The sequence below is a fragment of the Silurus meridionalis genome, chromosome 19 (assembly GCF_014805685.1).
Source record: "Silurus meridionalis isolate SWU-2019-XX chromosome 19, ASM1480568v1, whole genome shotgun sequence".
NCBI lineage: Eukaryota > Metazoa > Chordata > Actinopteri > Siluriformes > Siluridae > Silurus > Silurus meridionalis.
In genome coordinates this window covers 3,649,286-3,665,683 of record NC_060902.1, presented here as the reverse complement: position 1 = coordinate 3,665,683, position 16,398 = coordinate 3,649,286, and the positions used below count along the sequence as shown (strand labels likewise).

The 16,398-nt window shown below is 37.3% G+C and overlaps 1 protein-coding gene across 1 annotated transcript in view; it reads right to left on the bottom strand.

Annotated features, from left to right (window-relative positions):
• LOC124402106 (E3 ubiquitin-protein ligase RNF123) overlaps positions 1–16,398 on the bottom strand; it is a 165,569-nt gene that overhangs the window by 79,605 nt on the left and 69,566 nt on the right. The window contains exon 35 of the mRNA XM_046874774.1: positions 12,928–13,012. Within this exon, the coding sequence (XP_046730730.1) occupies positions 12,928–13,012 (85 nt within the window). The remainder of the gene's footprint in view (positions 1–12,927; positions 13,013–16,398) is intronic.

The following is a 16,398-nucleotide window of genomic DNA, read 5'->3' as shown; positions in this document are numbered from 1 at the left end:
GAAGGAAGGAAGGATGGAAGGAAGGAAGGAAGGAAGGAAGGAAGGAAGGAAGGAAGGAAGGACTATAAAGAGGGACTGTAGGAATAAATAAAAAAAACAGAAAAGAAGAAATGGAGAGAGGAATTTAAGGAAGGAAGGAAGGAAGGAAGGAAGGAAGGAAGGAAGGAAGGATGAAAAGTAAAGAAAGGGGCAATGGAGGAAAGGAAAGAAACAAAAGGGGTGGAAGGAAGGAAAAGAAAGAGAGAATAGGCAGATAAAAGGAAGGAAGAAAAGGAAGAAGAAAAAGAAGTATGAAGGAAGGAAGGAAGGAAGGAAGGAAGGAAGGAAGGAAGGAAGGAAGGAAGGTTGGAAGAAAGGAAGGTTGGAAGAAAGGAAGTGAGATGTAGTACCAATGTAAAAATGAATATCAGCTTATCACAGAGAACAATCCTGAACCAGTCACTGGACCTGATTTCAGTCTGACGATCTCTTTAACACCTTCGGATTAAATTATGGCTCACGTATGAGTCCTTTCAGATAAAAGCAACAGCGGAATGAATAAACGTTAAACAGGAAAGTTTCAACCTGAGAGCGAATTTCCCGGAGTTCACATACAATAGGAAATGCAGAGTGAAAAACCATGCATTCACTAATAACCCTGTAATACATGTTCGATCATGTGACCCTAACACGACCATGTTTAAATGAAAGGTGCTCATTTTCAGAGTTCTTGTGCATGTAATTATTCCAATTTCTTTTTCAGACTTTATGTGCGTGTATGTGTGTGCGCACGCGTGTGTGTACACAGCTTTGTGCCTCCACCGACCGATTCAGCGCTGCAAACTCCACACAATTTTATCTTCGCCTGCATTCTGTTTGGTACCAGTCATCGCCATGGCAACCCTTTCGCCACCCCGACTCCCACCTTCCTCACACCTTCCAAAAAACCATCAAAAGAAAGCAACAGCCATTTATAACAGTGTCTGAAAAGGGCCAAAAGAAAGCGGCAAGAAACAACAAGTCCAAGCCACGGATGATATGATTTATTGCTCCACGCTGCTCGCGAGAGAAAAGAAAAGAATTGTTCACTTTCGCCTCATTCTAGACGTCGAAAAGACTGAAGCCAGAGGAAGTTTGTGAACCCGTAAATTCGCCCTGCGCCATGCCAGGATTCTGCTTCACTTCTCCAGCACTTTTGGATCTCCGTGGTAGAGAAAGTCTCTGACTCAATGAATAATCATGCTTTACACTGGAAAATACATTTCCCCTGTTTTCAGTCAAGGTCAAATTCGATTGCACTTTAGCCGTGAAATTAGAGCTCAGGAAGTGGAAATGGAAAGTGGAAATGGATTAGGCCGGTGACACGCACCAGCACTTTACGCTCAGCTCGGTTTGTCTGATAAGTCTGCAAAAAAATTCAAAAAAGAAAATGTGATTCCTTAATGAACAAGGACCAAAAAATGACAAGGTTATTTATTTTTTTTTGCCATGAGCACGATAAGTATTGGTGGATTGGAGAATTCAAGTTTGAAAAAATCTAGTTCATATGACATTTTACATAGTTGTCTATCCCTGTTATACTACAAAAAATTGTGATCAATCAATCAAACTTGCAATTTCTATATGGACAAAAAGTACAAACATATATAATAACCTCCACTCTTCTGGGAAGATCTTCCACTAGATTTTGGAGTGTGCTTGAGAAGATTTGTGGAGATCCAGCTTTATACCAGGTAGTCCGTCAGTCCATCAGTCAGTCAGTCAGCCAGTCAGTCAGTCAGTCAGTCAGTCAGTCTATCAGTCAGTCTATCAGTCAGTCAATCAGTCGGTCTGTCTGTCAGCCAGTCTGTCAGTCAGTCAGTCAGTCAGTCAGCCAGTCTGTCAGTCAGTCAGCCAGTCTGTCAGTCTGACAGTCTGTCAGTCTGTCAGTCAGTCTATCAGTCAGTCTGTCTGTCAGTCTGTCAGTCTGTCAGTCAGTCAATCAGTCAGTCAGTCAGTCTGTCTGTCAGCCAGTCTGTCAGTCAGTCAGTCTGTCAGTCAGTCAGCCAGTCTGTCAGTCAGTCAGTCTGTCAGTCTGTCAGTCAGCCAGTCAGCCAGTCTGTCAGTCAGTCAGTCAGTCAGTCTGTCAGTCCGTCAGGAAGTCAGGAAGTACTAAAGTCACCACAGTCTCCATCGATGTTTCTCCAACCAGGAGATTTGACTGATAGATGAGTAAGAAATCAGTCTCGGCTTTTACTTTTCAGGTAATAAAAATTTGAATCCGTAATGTTCTCATTACTCTTTCAAAAAGCCTGAATCCATTCAGTCTACCTACAATAATTGGATTTCATCTCAATGAATAATAAATGTAATAGACCTATTTACATATCCTGTTGACTATAACATTACTGAATGATTAATGCCTTCTGTTACCAGTTTATATTCATGATTTGATGCCTATATGCTGTAGAGGTTGCTTTTTCCATGTAGTACTGATGAAGAATGTAAAGAAGAGAGGAAGAGATAAAGAGATAAAGAAAGATAAAGAAAGAAAGAAAAGAAATAAAGAAAGAAAGAAAGAAAGAAAGAAAGAAAGAAAGAAAGAAAGACAGAAAGACAGAAAGAAACAAAGAAAGAAAGAAAGAAAGAAAGACAGAAAGAAAGAAAGAAAGACAGAAAGAAAGAAAGAAAGAAAGAAAGAAAGAAAGAAAGAAAGAAAGAAAGAAAGAAAGAAAGAAAGAAAGAAAGAAAGAAAGAAAGAAAGAAAGAAAGAAAGAAAGAAAGCCTGTTCTTCAGTTCTGCAGATGGACTTGGTGAAGATTTATGATGAAGCTGGTAATAATAAGTGCAGTGATTGCACGTATTCTAACCTCTGTTATTATATCATCATCGTCTACTGGTTAATAATCCTGAGATGATGCCTATACATTGAGACCATTGCTTTTTCTCATGCACTGATGATGTTCTTGTCCATGTAGACCTTCATTTAATACAAAAACATAATCTTGTTCTAAAATTGTTTCATAATCTTCATAATCTTCTGTAGTGCTTTTGGTCGAGTGGAAATTTTCACAGTTTGTTCCATGAACCGAGCCGCCCAAACCCAGCATCTCAATTCCACAACACTGAGTTCTTTTATAAAGAGGTACTGATGCGTATGGAAATGAAATGTGAGTGGGTCAGGCTTTTCCCAGAAGGACAAGGGCACTCTAGAATTAGACCTTCCTCCAATGTCACATCAACCTGAACAAGGCCACGTCCAGAAAACCTCTGTGGATACGCCATGTTTTAAACAAACAAGCAATCAGAAGTATAGCACTATCAGTGAGCGACCCACGGCAAGGTACAGCTCAATGAATGTCAAAAGGCTCCGATAACAAAGGAACTGAAGGCTAATTTTGTCCAAGCAGCTGAATAATGTTAATTTTGAAATGCTATCTGCATAGAAGTATTGGGACACCTGACTTTAACAGCCATATGGGGTTGTTCTACAAAACTGTTACATCAGAGTTGGAGGTACACGATTGTATAGGAGGAATTTTTTTCCTTCCCTTGAACCTGGAGAACCAAAGCATGACAATGCCTCTGTGCACAAAGTGAGCTCCATGAAGACATGGATTAAATGGATTGAAGCAGAAGATCAGGGCAGGGAGTGGTGAAAGAAAGAAAGAAAGAAAGAAAGAAAGAAAGAAAGAAAGAAAGAAAGAAAGAAAGAAAGAAAGAAAGAAAGAAAGAAAGAAAGAAAGAAAGAAAGAAAATTGGATGAAATGGGTTGGAGCAGGAGGTTCTTGAGTAGAGGTCGATCGATAGGGGTTTTTCTCTGGCCGATGCCGATATTTAGAAATCAGGGAAGAAGAGTTATGTTCTCTCCCTCAACCACAGAACGTACACGCACGATTTGGTGCACCTACCAATTTGCAGCCCAATCGGCCGACGTCGATTAATAAAAGAAATACCAAAAATCGTCCCGATTAATCGGTCCACCTCTAATCTTGAGTGACCTGCTCTCGAGCTCTGACCTCAAACCTACTGAACACTTCTGGGGTGGATTGGAACGCTGATTGCCCACCTGCACAAATCACCTACATCAGTACCTGAGTTCACTAAGTCATTATGGCTGAATAAATTTCAACAAATCTCTAAATATCTAATAAACATCTAGTGGAACACCATCTCAGAAGAGTGGAGGTTATTAGAACTGCAAATGGGGACTATATGTGGAAAGAAATCCTCCAAAAGCCCAAACCTCAAAAAATGCAAATCATTTGGTTTTCCACATGTTGACAATCCCAACGTGAATAAAGCAATAGATTTTTAAGATAGAATAGAAATTTAAAGAATGAACACAGGAAGAAAAACAGCCCGCAGTGTAAAGGCAAAGCCCTCAGCGGGGATTCGGCATGACAGAAGGTGCCTCGTGTCACACCAGTGCTTTCCTCATTAAGGATTTTGCACTGGGTGTGACGCGCCAAGTACAGTGACACTTAATTTCTTCCACTTTCCTTCAAAAAAGGTGTTTCTTGAACTATTTTTTGCCCTGCATTTTTCACGCTGGGAAAGGATAATATTATCGTGTGCTTTAGTGGCAATTTGTTGTTGTTTTTTCTTTCTGAAAAGGCGCTGCAACCCGGAAATCGGTCTAAAGCTTTGAATTGTCATTCTCAAACCATTCTCATAAACAGTAAATATAAATAAAAGTATAAGCTACAATTTGCATCTATGCAGCAAATGTTAAAACCTGCCTTTAAAACATCTGAATGGTTTATCGTGTGTCTTACAATATTAACAATACTGATACCGAGGCTCAAAGCTTTTGAGAGACTCAACACAAAAACTAAATCAGTCGAAGAGCCAAATGACTCTTCGCACTTTTCTTAGTTAAAATCTCATTTGGACAAATTTGAACAAATCGTAAATAAAAAGGCTGCATACATTTACAATGGGGGCATTTGGCAGACAATAGTCCCAGAGTTGCGATGGTTTGATTTTATGATCTTACGATGACGAGAGTGATATGAAAGAAGGCATTTTAATTTGCGTACAATATATTGGGACGCTGCCAGGATGTCTCGCCTTGGGAGATGCCTTACCCTTGCCAGCGGTCAACAGAGTTTAGTGGTCTCGGAGTTAAAACGCATATTTTTTTGGTGGTGGGCAATTTCGGCTCTTGTCTCTCCACTTTTTAATCAGCTCCGCCCTCCACATACATATATACTGTAAAGTTTAAGCATTACGGTAGTGTAAATTGCTCCGTTTGCTAAATTATGAACTGTAATTTGTTAAATTATTAACAAATGACAATATATTACCTCATACTGGTCACCATTCTTTAAGATTCCTGGGTAGGCTAGCCCATGCCTCGACTTAAGATATTTTCAAGTTAAGAGGGTGTCATTGTAACGCATCTCCATGTGTACTATTTTCAGAGCGTCCTACAATTATCCAATTTATACCACATCTTAATTGAGTAACAACCTACAAAAGCTACATGACGCAATATGATTATGCCAGTACTGGTTTACAATCACAAATCAGACAATATATGGACAGGACCAGTAAGAAAATATCATAGTCTGAAAATTAAAATAAATAAATAAATAACAGTCAATAATAAAAAGCTTATACAGGCGGTCGTCGACTTACGACCATTCGACTTTACGACCACAATTGCTAGCCACGGCGCTAGCCGTGGCGTACAATAGTAAGAAACAAAATGGTGTAGAGATGATACAAATGGCATAAAATGAACAAAGAAAATGATGATATATATACAGTATAACAATAATGAAAGAAAATTATGATAAAATACTACTTAAAGATTTTTATTTTTATCATTTCACAGTACTGTACATATAGCCTACTCTACTTACAACCAAATCGTGTTACGACCGGTCTGTCGGAACCAATCGTTTTATCCTAACCAATTGTTAGGATGTAACCCCAGAGGCAGAGGGTATGGGGATAGTGTATAGAGGAAGTAAAGGTCAGAAAATTTTGGAAAGGATATTCAGTTTTTTTGCTGGTGGACGTGAGAAGAGTTCTTGATCTTCTTGGGGGTAAAAAGGTACATATTTTGGACAGAGAAGTCAGACGGTGTAAGAGAGGAGTGAAGGAGGCCACCTAGGTTTTAGACATAATCTTACTCCTATTTTTTATGCTGTTTTTTCATCCACCCCGAGGAAGATCAAGACCTCTTCATACCTGTGTTATAACTTGGCATGTATTGTATGTCCTTACTCATCCAAGGTCAAATTAGCATGCTAACTCAAACAGATCTACTGTAGCTTCTGGAAGGTGGAGCTTTGTATGCAATGCAGGAAAGGGGCTGGGACTGTAGGGGTAAACAATCAAACCGATCAAATCTTATTTACCTTCTTATTAGCTGCACCTACGGAATCATTAGTGTCTAAATCTTGACAAATCTGGACACATCCTGCTTCGACCATGCAAAGGAGACATTGACCGACAGCCCACGAGACCTCGGAACAAAACCGCACCGATAATCCTTAGCTTTTTTTATGCTTCTAACCAAGAGATAAATACAGCCACTGTTTTTTTTTTCTTCTCAGTAAAGGTCACCTTTTGAAGCTGGAATTTTTCTTCTTCAAATAGAAAATGAAAACAGTCTATCAGCACGTTATGAAAAGTGTAGGTACAATGAAAGCCCAACAAAAACAGACACAGGTGTAGTGCGAGTTGGCTGACATTAAGAGGAAAAGGCCATGTCTTATCTGAGGACGCTGGAGGGATAAGCGGATGCGTAAAGACGAAAGAACGAGGTGAGGAGGCACGAGCGAGAGCAAATGTTATTTAGCATGGAATGGTCAAGCCTGAACACACATTCTGTATGATGTATACAAATGTTTTTTTTTCTCTAAATGTAAGACTGCAAGCAGAATTCTGACAGAGTTCAGGTGCAGAATACCAAGTAAGTCTGATTATGCCCCAAGTCTGCTCGTCTGGCCTAGATTCTTTGTGAATAATACAACTCGGGGAGGATGTCACGACATTCCACACAACGGGACAGAAATACACTGCGAGGAATGGAACGATCAGCCTGAGGCGACTGTTGTTTTTCCGATTCGGAGCCTCAGGGTGAGTCTATCTTTAGCCAGATTCGCATTAAATTTTTTTCACACTTTGACAAGGTCTCACCGGCTCTGCCTCTTTATTCCCAAACAGCCGCAGGTAAAACAATGGTATAAGAAAAAGGAATCTTTTTTGGAAAAAAAAAAAGAAACACAGACAGCCTTCAAATCTGACAAACAAAATCAAGGGTTGAACAGCCTTTAAAGGTTTCTGAACACCAACGGCGAGTGAAGATTTTTTTTTCCTTGCAATAACTACTAGCAAATAGACAGAGCAAATATCAGTGATCCCTATCTCTGTTATAGGTAAGAAGCCCAAGCCCGGAAACAATAAAGCATTGAGTACACTTGTTTGTTTGATAGTTTGCAGATCGATTCTGACAAAATGATGGGCTCTGCTTGCTTGGCAAATAACCTGCAGTGTAGGTCATATATGTAAGTTATTACATGCACTTTCAAGATGATGAGAAGCTTTTTTTTTTTTTTTACTTTTTTCTGGACTTTTTTTTTGTGTCCTAATCTTAAATCCTAATCATAATTATATGGCAATACTCAAATAAACATTTATTTAGCGAGTTCTACTAAAAAAAATATCATAAAAATTATAACTACAAATATTTATTCAGTGCTACAAAAAAATCAATATAATAAATAAAATACATTACTAAATAATAATAATAATAATAATAATAATAATAATAATAATAATAATAATAATAATAATAATAATGTCTGTAAGTAATGCAAATGCAATAGTACTAAATAATACAAATAATACTTAAATGCTAGTAAAAAAAAAATTCAGTAGTAAATAAATAAAGTCAAACATTATACTCTAAAAAGTATTTAAAAAATCCAAAAAATAATCAGTCAATACTAAGAGTTAATATTCAGCTAAATAATACTTAACTGGCACGAAATAAGGTACTGATAATACTAAAAACACACAAAAAAAAGCCAAATACAAGTAACAAACATTAATGTTGAATAGTCAGTAATAAAAAGATAACACTCACTACCACCCCCCTCCCCAAAAAAAATATATATAATAATTAAATTCTAGTACTATATAAACTTAAAATAAGTCAGTAGTAAAAGAGCCATAATACTCAAATCCGAATAGGACAAGTACTATAAAAGAGAATGAATAATACTGATTTTACACACACAAAAAAAAAAAAAAAGCACTCAGGCAAAACATAATATCTAAGACTCAACCAATACTAAATACTCATAATATTATTTTAATGCTAATATCCTAATAATATTCATTTAGTACTAAATAACCTCATAATACTCATTCAGTATTAAATTAATAAGCCTATCCAGTACTAAATAATCTCATACTACTTAACTACTGTAGTATTAGATAACCTCACAATAATAACATTCAGTACTGATACTCTACATTTAATACACTGAGTATTAAATAAACTCATAATATTAATTCGGCAACGAAATAATCTCCTAATACTCACATTCAGTACTAAATAACTTGTATTGAGTACTGAGATTTTGAAAAAGAAAAACAATAATAATCCTTAATAATAGTTCTTTAAAAAAAAAAAAAATGATTCAGCCTTTACGATATAATAAAGAAAAAAATAGAGAAAATATTTATATACTAGTCAGCATTGATAAATACTAATAATACTCAATGGGTACAAAAAAGTATCGAAATAAAATGTCCTCTTTTGAAACATAATGGCCTAATAATTATGTTTTCCCAGACATGTCTGGTTAAGAGCAGAACTTAAAAAAAAAAAGGAAAAAAGAAAAACACTTAGCATTGCTGAGAGCGAAATGGCTGGAAATTTTAAAGCGGAAACCGGTGAATGAGAGCAGTAATGGAGACACAATGACCGAACAGATCATCCCAGACCTCCCTCTGCATTACTGACCCCCAATTTTTTGCCAAAAAAACACCACACAAACCCTGCACAGCTTCAGCCATGTAACAAACACAGATACTCTCCGGTAATGGATGGAAAGAAAAAGGAAACAACAAATTTCTATTTACTAAAGCAAAAATTTGCTCTAAAGAATGAGCCTTGGCAAAGTTTCTATCCCCACACAACAAGTCTTGCAGCTAATGGTCAACAGAGCATGATGGACGCTGAAGTGCTTCAGAAAAAAAAAACAATCCGAGCCATTAAATCAAATGCAGTTCAGCTTAACAGGCCAAAATGCAGAGCTAAAGATAAAGACGCTATCACTAGCAAATGGTTCAAAATGACGCCGTTTTTCAATAGATAAAAATAAAAATCTAGGGAGGGCTAGTTAGTACGGTTTTGATGGATTTTCTAAAACATGATAACAGTATAAAAGACAGGAGCATATAATAAAGCTCTCAGAATGAATTCAGCGTTTAAGTTTTAAATAGGCCATTCGTGCTCAAAAACCTTCCAATCGGGCTGAATTGAAATGCATCATGGAATGGATCTATTTACCAGTATGGACTAAATGTACCTACATAAAAGAATAAGACAGTGTGGGGAAAAAAGGGCATGTATTTACAGGAAAATCATCAGTGATGGCATAGGGTGATACAAAGGAGCACAACTGTTTTCCAATAACAGTATGTTTTTTATGTTTTATTTCGTCTTATACTACACTGTTCTAAAAAATTTTGTATAAGCGTTGTACTTGATGGGTTTCTAGTTACATAAAGGGTCATAGAATATTCATGGATTAAATGATTACTGTTATCAACTACTTACTTGTAGTTTATTTTTTCAAAGTTAGCGAGCCAAGGAATTGCAGCTTGTTACGGAGAAACTCAACATCCTCTGTCTCACGACTTTCTATTCATGGCAGTTGGCAGATGCCCTAATCCAGAGCGATTTACAATCACCTCCTTCACATATATGAAAAGTTAAGGGCCTTGCTCAAGGGCCCAGAGGTGGCAGCTTGGTAGTGCTGGGATATAAGAAGTCCAACATCTTAACTACAGAGCTACCACTTCCACTTCCTCTAATGAATTAAATGGCCACTTCTATAACTATTACTACTAATAACACTACTGACTGAAATATTTTATTACGTCCTCACAGAAAATACCTTTATCACCATATCGACATTTAATTTTTTTGGGTGAATAACAATATATTTCAAATCGGTTCAATTTAAAACTGAATGCAGTCCATGTGACAGCTGTTACTCAGGAATCCGACACATTTTCCATTGCAAAATTCCGTCCTTTTCCAGACTCAAATATGTAGAATTCCATTAAAATTTTGGAAGACACCAAAACACATTCAGTGCACAACATTTTATAACTGCGATTCTGAAAACGAAATTCTAATAATCGTTATTTTAAATTTCAGTTTTAAAATGTAAACCTGTAAACTCTAAACCCTACAACAATAAAATGATCGTTCCTGTGCAATTCACCCAAAAACTACAAAACAGAACTAAAGTCTATTAACAAAAACTCTTGTTTTCAAAAACAAGGACACATTTTTAGTTATTGCAGCGGAGATTAAAAGAGCCGGAAGATAAATGAACGTCGAAACGTCTTACGTTTTGCTCATGCGCAGTACAGGTTAAGTGTTTTCAGACGTTTCGGTGTGGATGAGCGACTTTTGGGAAAATATTATTTTTTAAAAAGGTAAAGGTTTTTAGCCTTTATTTAAATGTATCTGGATTAGTGTAGACGAAGCATTACCTTAAATATATATATATATATATATACAGTACAGACCAAAAGTTTGGACACACCTTCTCATTCAAAGAGTTTTCTTTATTTTCATGACTATGAAAATTGTAGAGTCACACTGAAGGCATCAAGGGCTATTTGACCAAGAAGGAGAGTGATGGGGTGCTGCGCCAGATGACCTGGCCTCCACAGTCACCGGACCTGAACCCAATCGAGATGGTTTAGGGGTGAGCTGGACCGCAGAGTGAAGGCAAAAGGGCCAACAAGTGCCAAGCATCTCTCGGGGAACTCCTTCAAGACTGTTGGAAGACCATTTCAGGTGACTACCTCTTGAAGCTCATCAAGAGAATGCCAAGAGTGTGCAAAGCAGTAATCAAAGCAAAAGGTGGCTACTTTGAAGAACCTACAATATGACATTTTTTAGTTGTTTCACACTTTTTTGTTATGTATATAATTCCATATATAATTCCACATGTGTTCATTCATAGTTTTGATGCCTTCAGTGTGAATCTACAATATTCATGAAAATAAAGAAAGCTCTTTGAATGAGAAGGTGTGTCCAAACATTTGGTCTGTACTGTATATTTTTTTTTTAACGAATTCTTAATTTGATAATTTAAAAAAACTAATAGGGCAAAAGTATGGAAACATGAATATCTTTTTAGAAATGAATCAACACCTTCTGACCAAACCTTGTAAAGACCCCAGTAGCTGTGAAAAGGCAACTCTACCTGCTGCGCAAGACTAAAAGTGTGAAGTGGCAGACTATTAAAAATAGCCTGTTTACTGGAAAAACCATGCAACAGTTGTAAAGATCCTCAAACAACCTTTGAATCCTGGCAGCCAGACTCTAATAAACAAGCGCTGAAACAAACAACGGGTTTTGACGATTCCCAGACAGATGGCGGATTCACCACCTGTGGAGCTTATCCAAGTAATGTTTACATGGTAATAAGAATTTCTGCATGATGCATGAAAATATACTATAAGATTTGTATGTCCTTTTTTAACTTCCGGCCCCCGACTTCCGGGACTCTACCTAAATTAAAATGATAACAGTTCCTGACAACAGCATGTTACATACACAATTTAGGTATCTTTAGAAAGAAGACACTTTGAGCTTTACTATGCTTCATCCAGACTCGCTGAAGTTCCTTGAATAAAAATGTCCTGCAATGAAAGTTTTTAATTCATAAAATTAATCCTGGAGCAATCCAGAACTGTAATGGATAATGTCACATATATCTCAGGTAGGGGTTAAAGCTCCCATTAAATTATTACCCATTTGCTTTTATAATAACCTCCACTCTTCTGGGAAGATGTTACACTAGATTTTGGAGTGTTTTTGTGGAGATTTGAGTTCATTCAGCCAAAAGGATGATAGTAGTCAGGTACTGTTGTAGGTGAGAAGACCTGGGGTACAGTCAGTGTTCACATACATCCCAAAGTTGCTCAATAAGGTTGAGATCAGTGCTCTTTAGTAGGCCATTCGAGATCTTCCATTCCAACCCATGTGAAGCAGATCTTCATGGACCTAGCTTTGTGCATATTGTAATGCTGGAACAAGTTTCTCCTAATTTAAGTGAGGATTAAAATGTAATTCTTTCACTTTCAAGGGCATCCTATACATTTACATGTATGGTGCTTGGCAGAACTTATCCAGAGCGACTTATATTTATCTCATTTAAACAACTGAGCAGCTACAGAATGGGTTAAGGGCCTTGCTCAGGGGCCCAGGAGAGGCAGCTGGTGTTGCTGGGATTTGAAAAAAATAAACGAGTGCACCTACAGGCTACATGCTGCCCCTAATCCAACTGACATAACAAACACGTCTAGAAATGCGTGTACATGTACTCAAGGTGTCAGACAGCGCCGCGGGAAACAGAGCGAGCAATTAGTGTTGGACTCTGCTGAAGAACAGTGAGGGCACCATCATACACACACACACACACACACACTCCCTCACTAACACACATTCGCACAAGCACAACTGTATCACTCGCTTCAGTCCCTCTGAGCTACCGAGGGCTTTAAAAATAAACTCAACCTCTGAAGGATAACAGGAAAGTCATGCTGCTGAAAACCGGCCATCCTGTAAACGAAACGTTTTTGACGTATGCTTGTGCTCTGCTAAGAGGCCGTTTGCGAGGCCGTGTGCAGTTTCTTTTCGAATTAAAGGCAGCCATCTGAAGCTGTAATGATGCAAGCATGTCAAGGACTCACCCCTGCCTCTCCGAGTCGACCAGGACTCGCACCAGAATTCCTGTAACAGCAACCAGGATGGGGTAATGATCCACGCTCTCCAGTCCTGCACACACACAAACCAGAGATAGGCAGCTATAATAACTCTATGAATCCTCAGAGTATTTAAAACACATTCATTAGCTGGGGTTAATGAGCAAATATAATACAAATAGCACACACTAGAAATATGAGATAACTAAATATTTACTGAGCAAATAAAAAAGACTTTTACCAAAAATATTTTTCTAACAAACCACTACAAGCAGTGCAAAGCCAATACTAATTAAGTACCAGAATATATAGTACTAGTTAAGTAGACTAGAACTGGATCGCAAGGTCAATGAAAAAATAAAGGCATTGAAGGACAACTTTGGCAGGTTTTCCAAAAGGCATAGCAAAGAATTTTAGGTGAATTTCAGATTTTGGGTTGGTATTATGTTGGAAAACTGCAATTCGGCACAGTTTCTTAAAGGAGGGCATCGTATTCTGCTTCAAAATATCACAGTGCATGTTGGAATCCATGTTTTCCTCAATTAATAGCAGCTTCCCAGTACCAGCAGCACTCATGCAGCCCCAGACTATGAATAAGACATTCTAATAAATGTAAAAATGTATTAATAACTGAAATCAAGTGAATAGAAAATAAACAATCAAAACAGCAAAACTGAAAAGAATACTTCATATAAAAAACTAAGAAAAACAATACAATAATATTATTGTTATTAATAATATTATTATTATTATATTTATATTATCCTAAAGTGAAAACAGTCTGAGTATTTTGGACCACACCTTTTACCTGAATCTGATATCTGAGGGTCACCAAAAGAAAGGAATTACATATTAGTTCTTCAGTGTCCAGATGGCCAAGTGGTCTACAGTACACAGGCTTTCACAATGTCAGTTTATTCCAGAACAAAGCACAAGATCGCATGGAGAACTGGTGAAAGCTGTCATTCAACCTGGACAGGGAAGTGCACCATTGTGTCTAACCTGAGACTACTGAAGAAGGTGCTGTGCCAGAATTTGATAGAATCAAGTGAGCTTTGAAAAAAGAACAATGTTGCAGGGTGACAATAGGAGCAATCACAATCAAGTTTAGACCAGAGACGAGGTGTAAAATTCCCCTTTTCCTGGTTAATGGAGGATTCTGATCTCCAAATGGAGGTGGCTTCAAATGGAGAAGTCCCACTTCTGTCATAAGAAAATGTTTTTAAGACAGTGAGTTTCTCTGGGCTACTGATACATATTGTGAATCTCTCTGTGACATGTCAGTCTGACTAATCAGGGCTGAAGAGAAGTTTAATATCCTCTACCTAAACTGAGGTATGGTTTACTGACTCTTCTTCTGATTTAGATTAAGGTGATAGACAGAATAAGATAGAAGCCAGCAAGGTCAAGAGGTAGCATTAGCTAAGAATGGAGTCATTCTCTCCATTCCTACCAACCTATAAAGCTCCGACCAGCACAACCAGCACGCATTGTTATTTGCACATATTATGTCATATAATGTTACATGTTTGCAGAACATGGCCATTTTAGCCAACTTTGGAGCTCTATCATCAGTTAAAATGGCATTTTGGATGATGCAAAAAAGAAATGTTTACTTAATTTTTTTAAGTGAATTAATTTGATTAAAATATAGTTGTCGAAGTGGCCTCGTACTTTAAGCAAATTTGTTTAATTATTATTATTAAACATGAAAACATAGACAACAATGCCAGATTTTGTTTTGTGCATGCAAGAAATCGCTGCCACTTTCTGTCATCACCAATGCTAGCAATATGGATTCATTAGCGTTCTATGCCCAGCATCAAGAATTTCTCTTAGAAAAAAAAATCCTGAGATTTCTGCATATTGAGAGACCAAGCAGGCATTTTATTTAAAATTGTTTTAAAAATGTAAACTGTTGATGTTCAATGTTATTAATAAACCACGTTAATAAAAATGGCAAACGATTTTATGTTTTGCATTTCTTCCTCCTAACCTTAGAGAAATTTAACCAAACCGTCTTAAAGACCGAGGTACGTACCAAACCATGAATTCTGTATACCGTTACACCCCTAGTGTTTACTATGCCTGGATAAACACAATTTCACTGGAATTCATCTCGGCATTTACAGACAAAAATCAGAAAGGATTCCCGCAGTGGTGCCACAAAGACGGCAGATACTACATGTGGCAATCTTAAATCCCGTACATGCATCAGAAACCAGTGTGGCGTTGCTGATAACGCGTCAGTCATGCTCTAAAATGTAAACCAGGCTCGAGCCATTGAAGACGATGAAGCGATACCGGCTGACATTTAACTAATAATTGGATTTCTGAAGTGTGGAAAATCAATTTAAAGCAATTTATTTAGGCTATAGATTATTCGCTATGTGTAAACAGAAACCGATGGATCCTGTCAAGTCCAATATTTTCACCCTCAAACATTTATCATTCGACGTATACACCTATTCACGCTGAGCTCTTTACTTATGCAGCGGTACTTTGACCTGCAAATATAATCACCTTACCATAGAGTCTGTATTACAGATATAAATCAGTCTAGAAATGTCGATAAGGGTCGAATGTGAAAAAAGATTCAGCATTGCTGAAATGAGATGCTATCTATGCTACCTGAATTCAATCTCACTAACTTTTTTTTATTGTTTAGGCTTTATAGTGTTTCCCTCAAGCAGATTAGCATTTCGCTTTCACTAAATGTCTCTCAGAGCAGAACTGAAAATGTCACAGGGAAAGTTTCGAGCTGCTAAAAAGCTGATCTATATACAGCTCACCTTGCCCAAGACGCGTCGTTCTACGTGCTTAGAACTAAGAGGGTGACCCCGAAATTCATGCATTATGAATATTGTCATTCCACAATGTCATGTCTGACAAATTGGCACTCGGGGGCTGAGGAGAAGTTCAATATCCTCTGGCAAAATTGAGTTATGTTATAACGCAATAAGACTGTCCTCTCTTATTATTGTGATATGAGAAGGGGTTGGATTAAAGTTGATATATAGAATAAAAGAGAAGTCAGTCAGGTCAAGTGGTAGCTTTAGCTAAGAATAGTACGCATAAATTAGGGGGGCGATGATGCATAGAAAACAAAAACTTGTAAATCCAGAAATCCCAATATGTATAAACCATGGTTTAAATATAACAATCACACACAAAAACTCCCAATTAGAATGACGAATCTGCATGCATTACAATTTTATGATTATATTCCCACATTCTAAGACTTTATAAGTCAAACAACACCGTTTTCACACCATTCCGATCTACAATACCGATAAAATACATTGCATGAATACGGCAATTTAGCCGATTTGGAGCTTTATTTTTAGTTAAAAACATCTGAGGTGTAGTTGCCACCAGGGTTGGGTAGAGATACATTAAAATGTATTTTAAAATAAAAATACTTAAACTTAAGTATATCAAAATAAACTACAAAATACA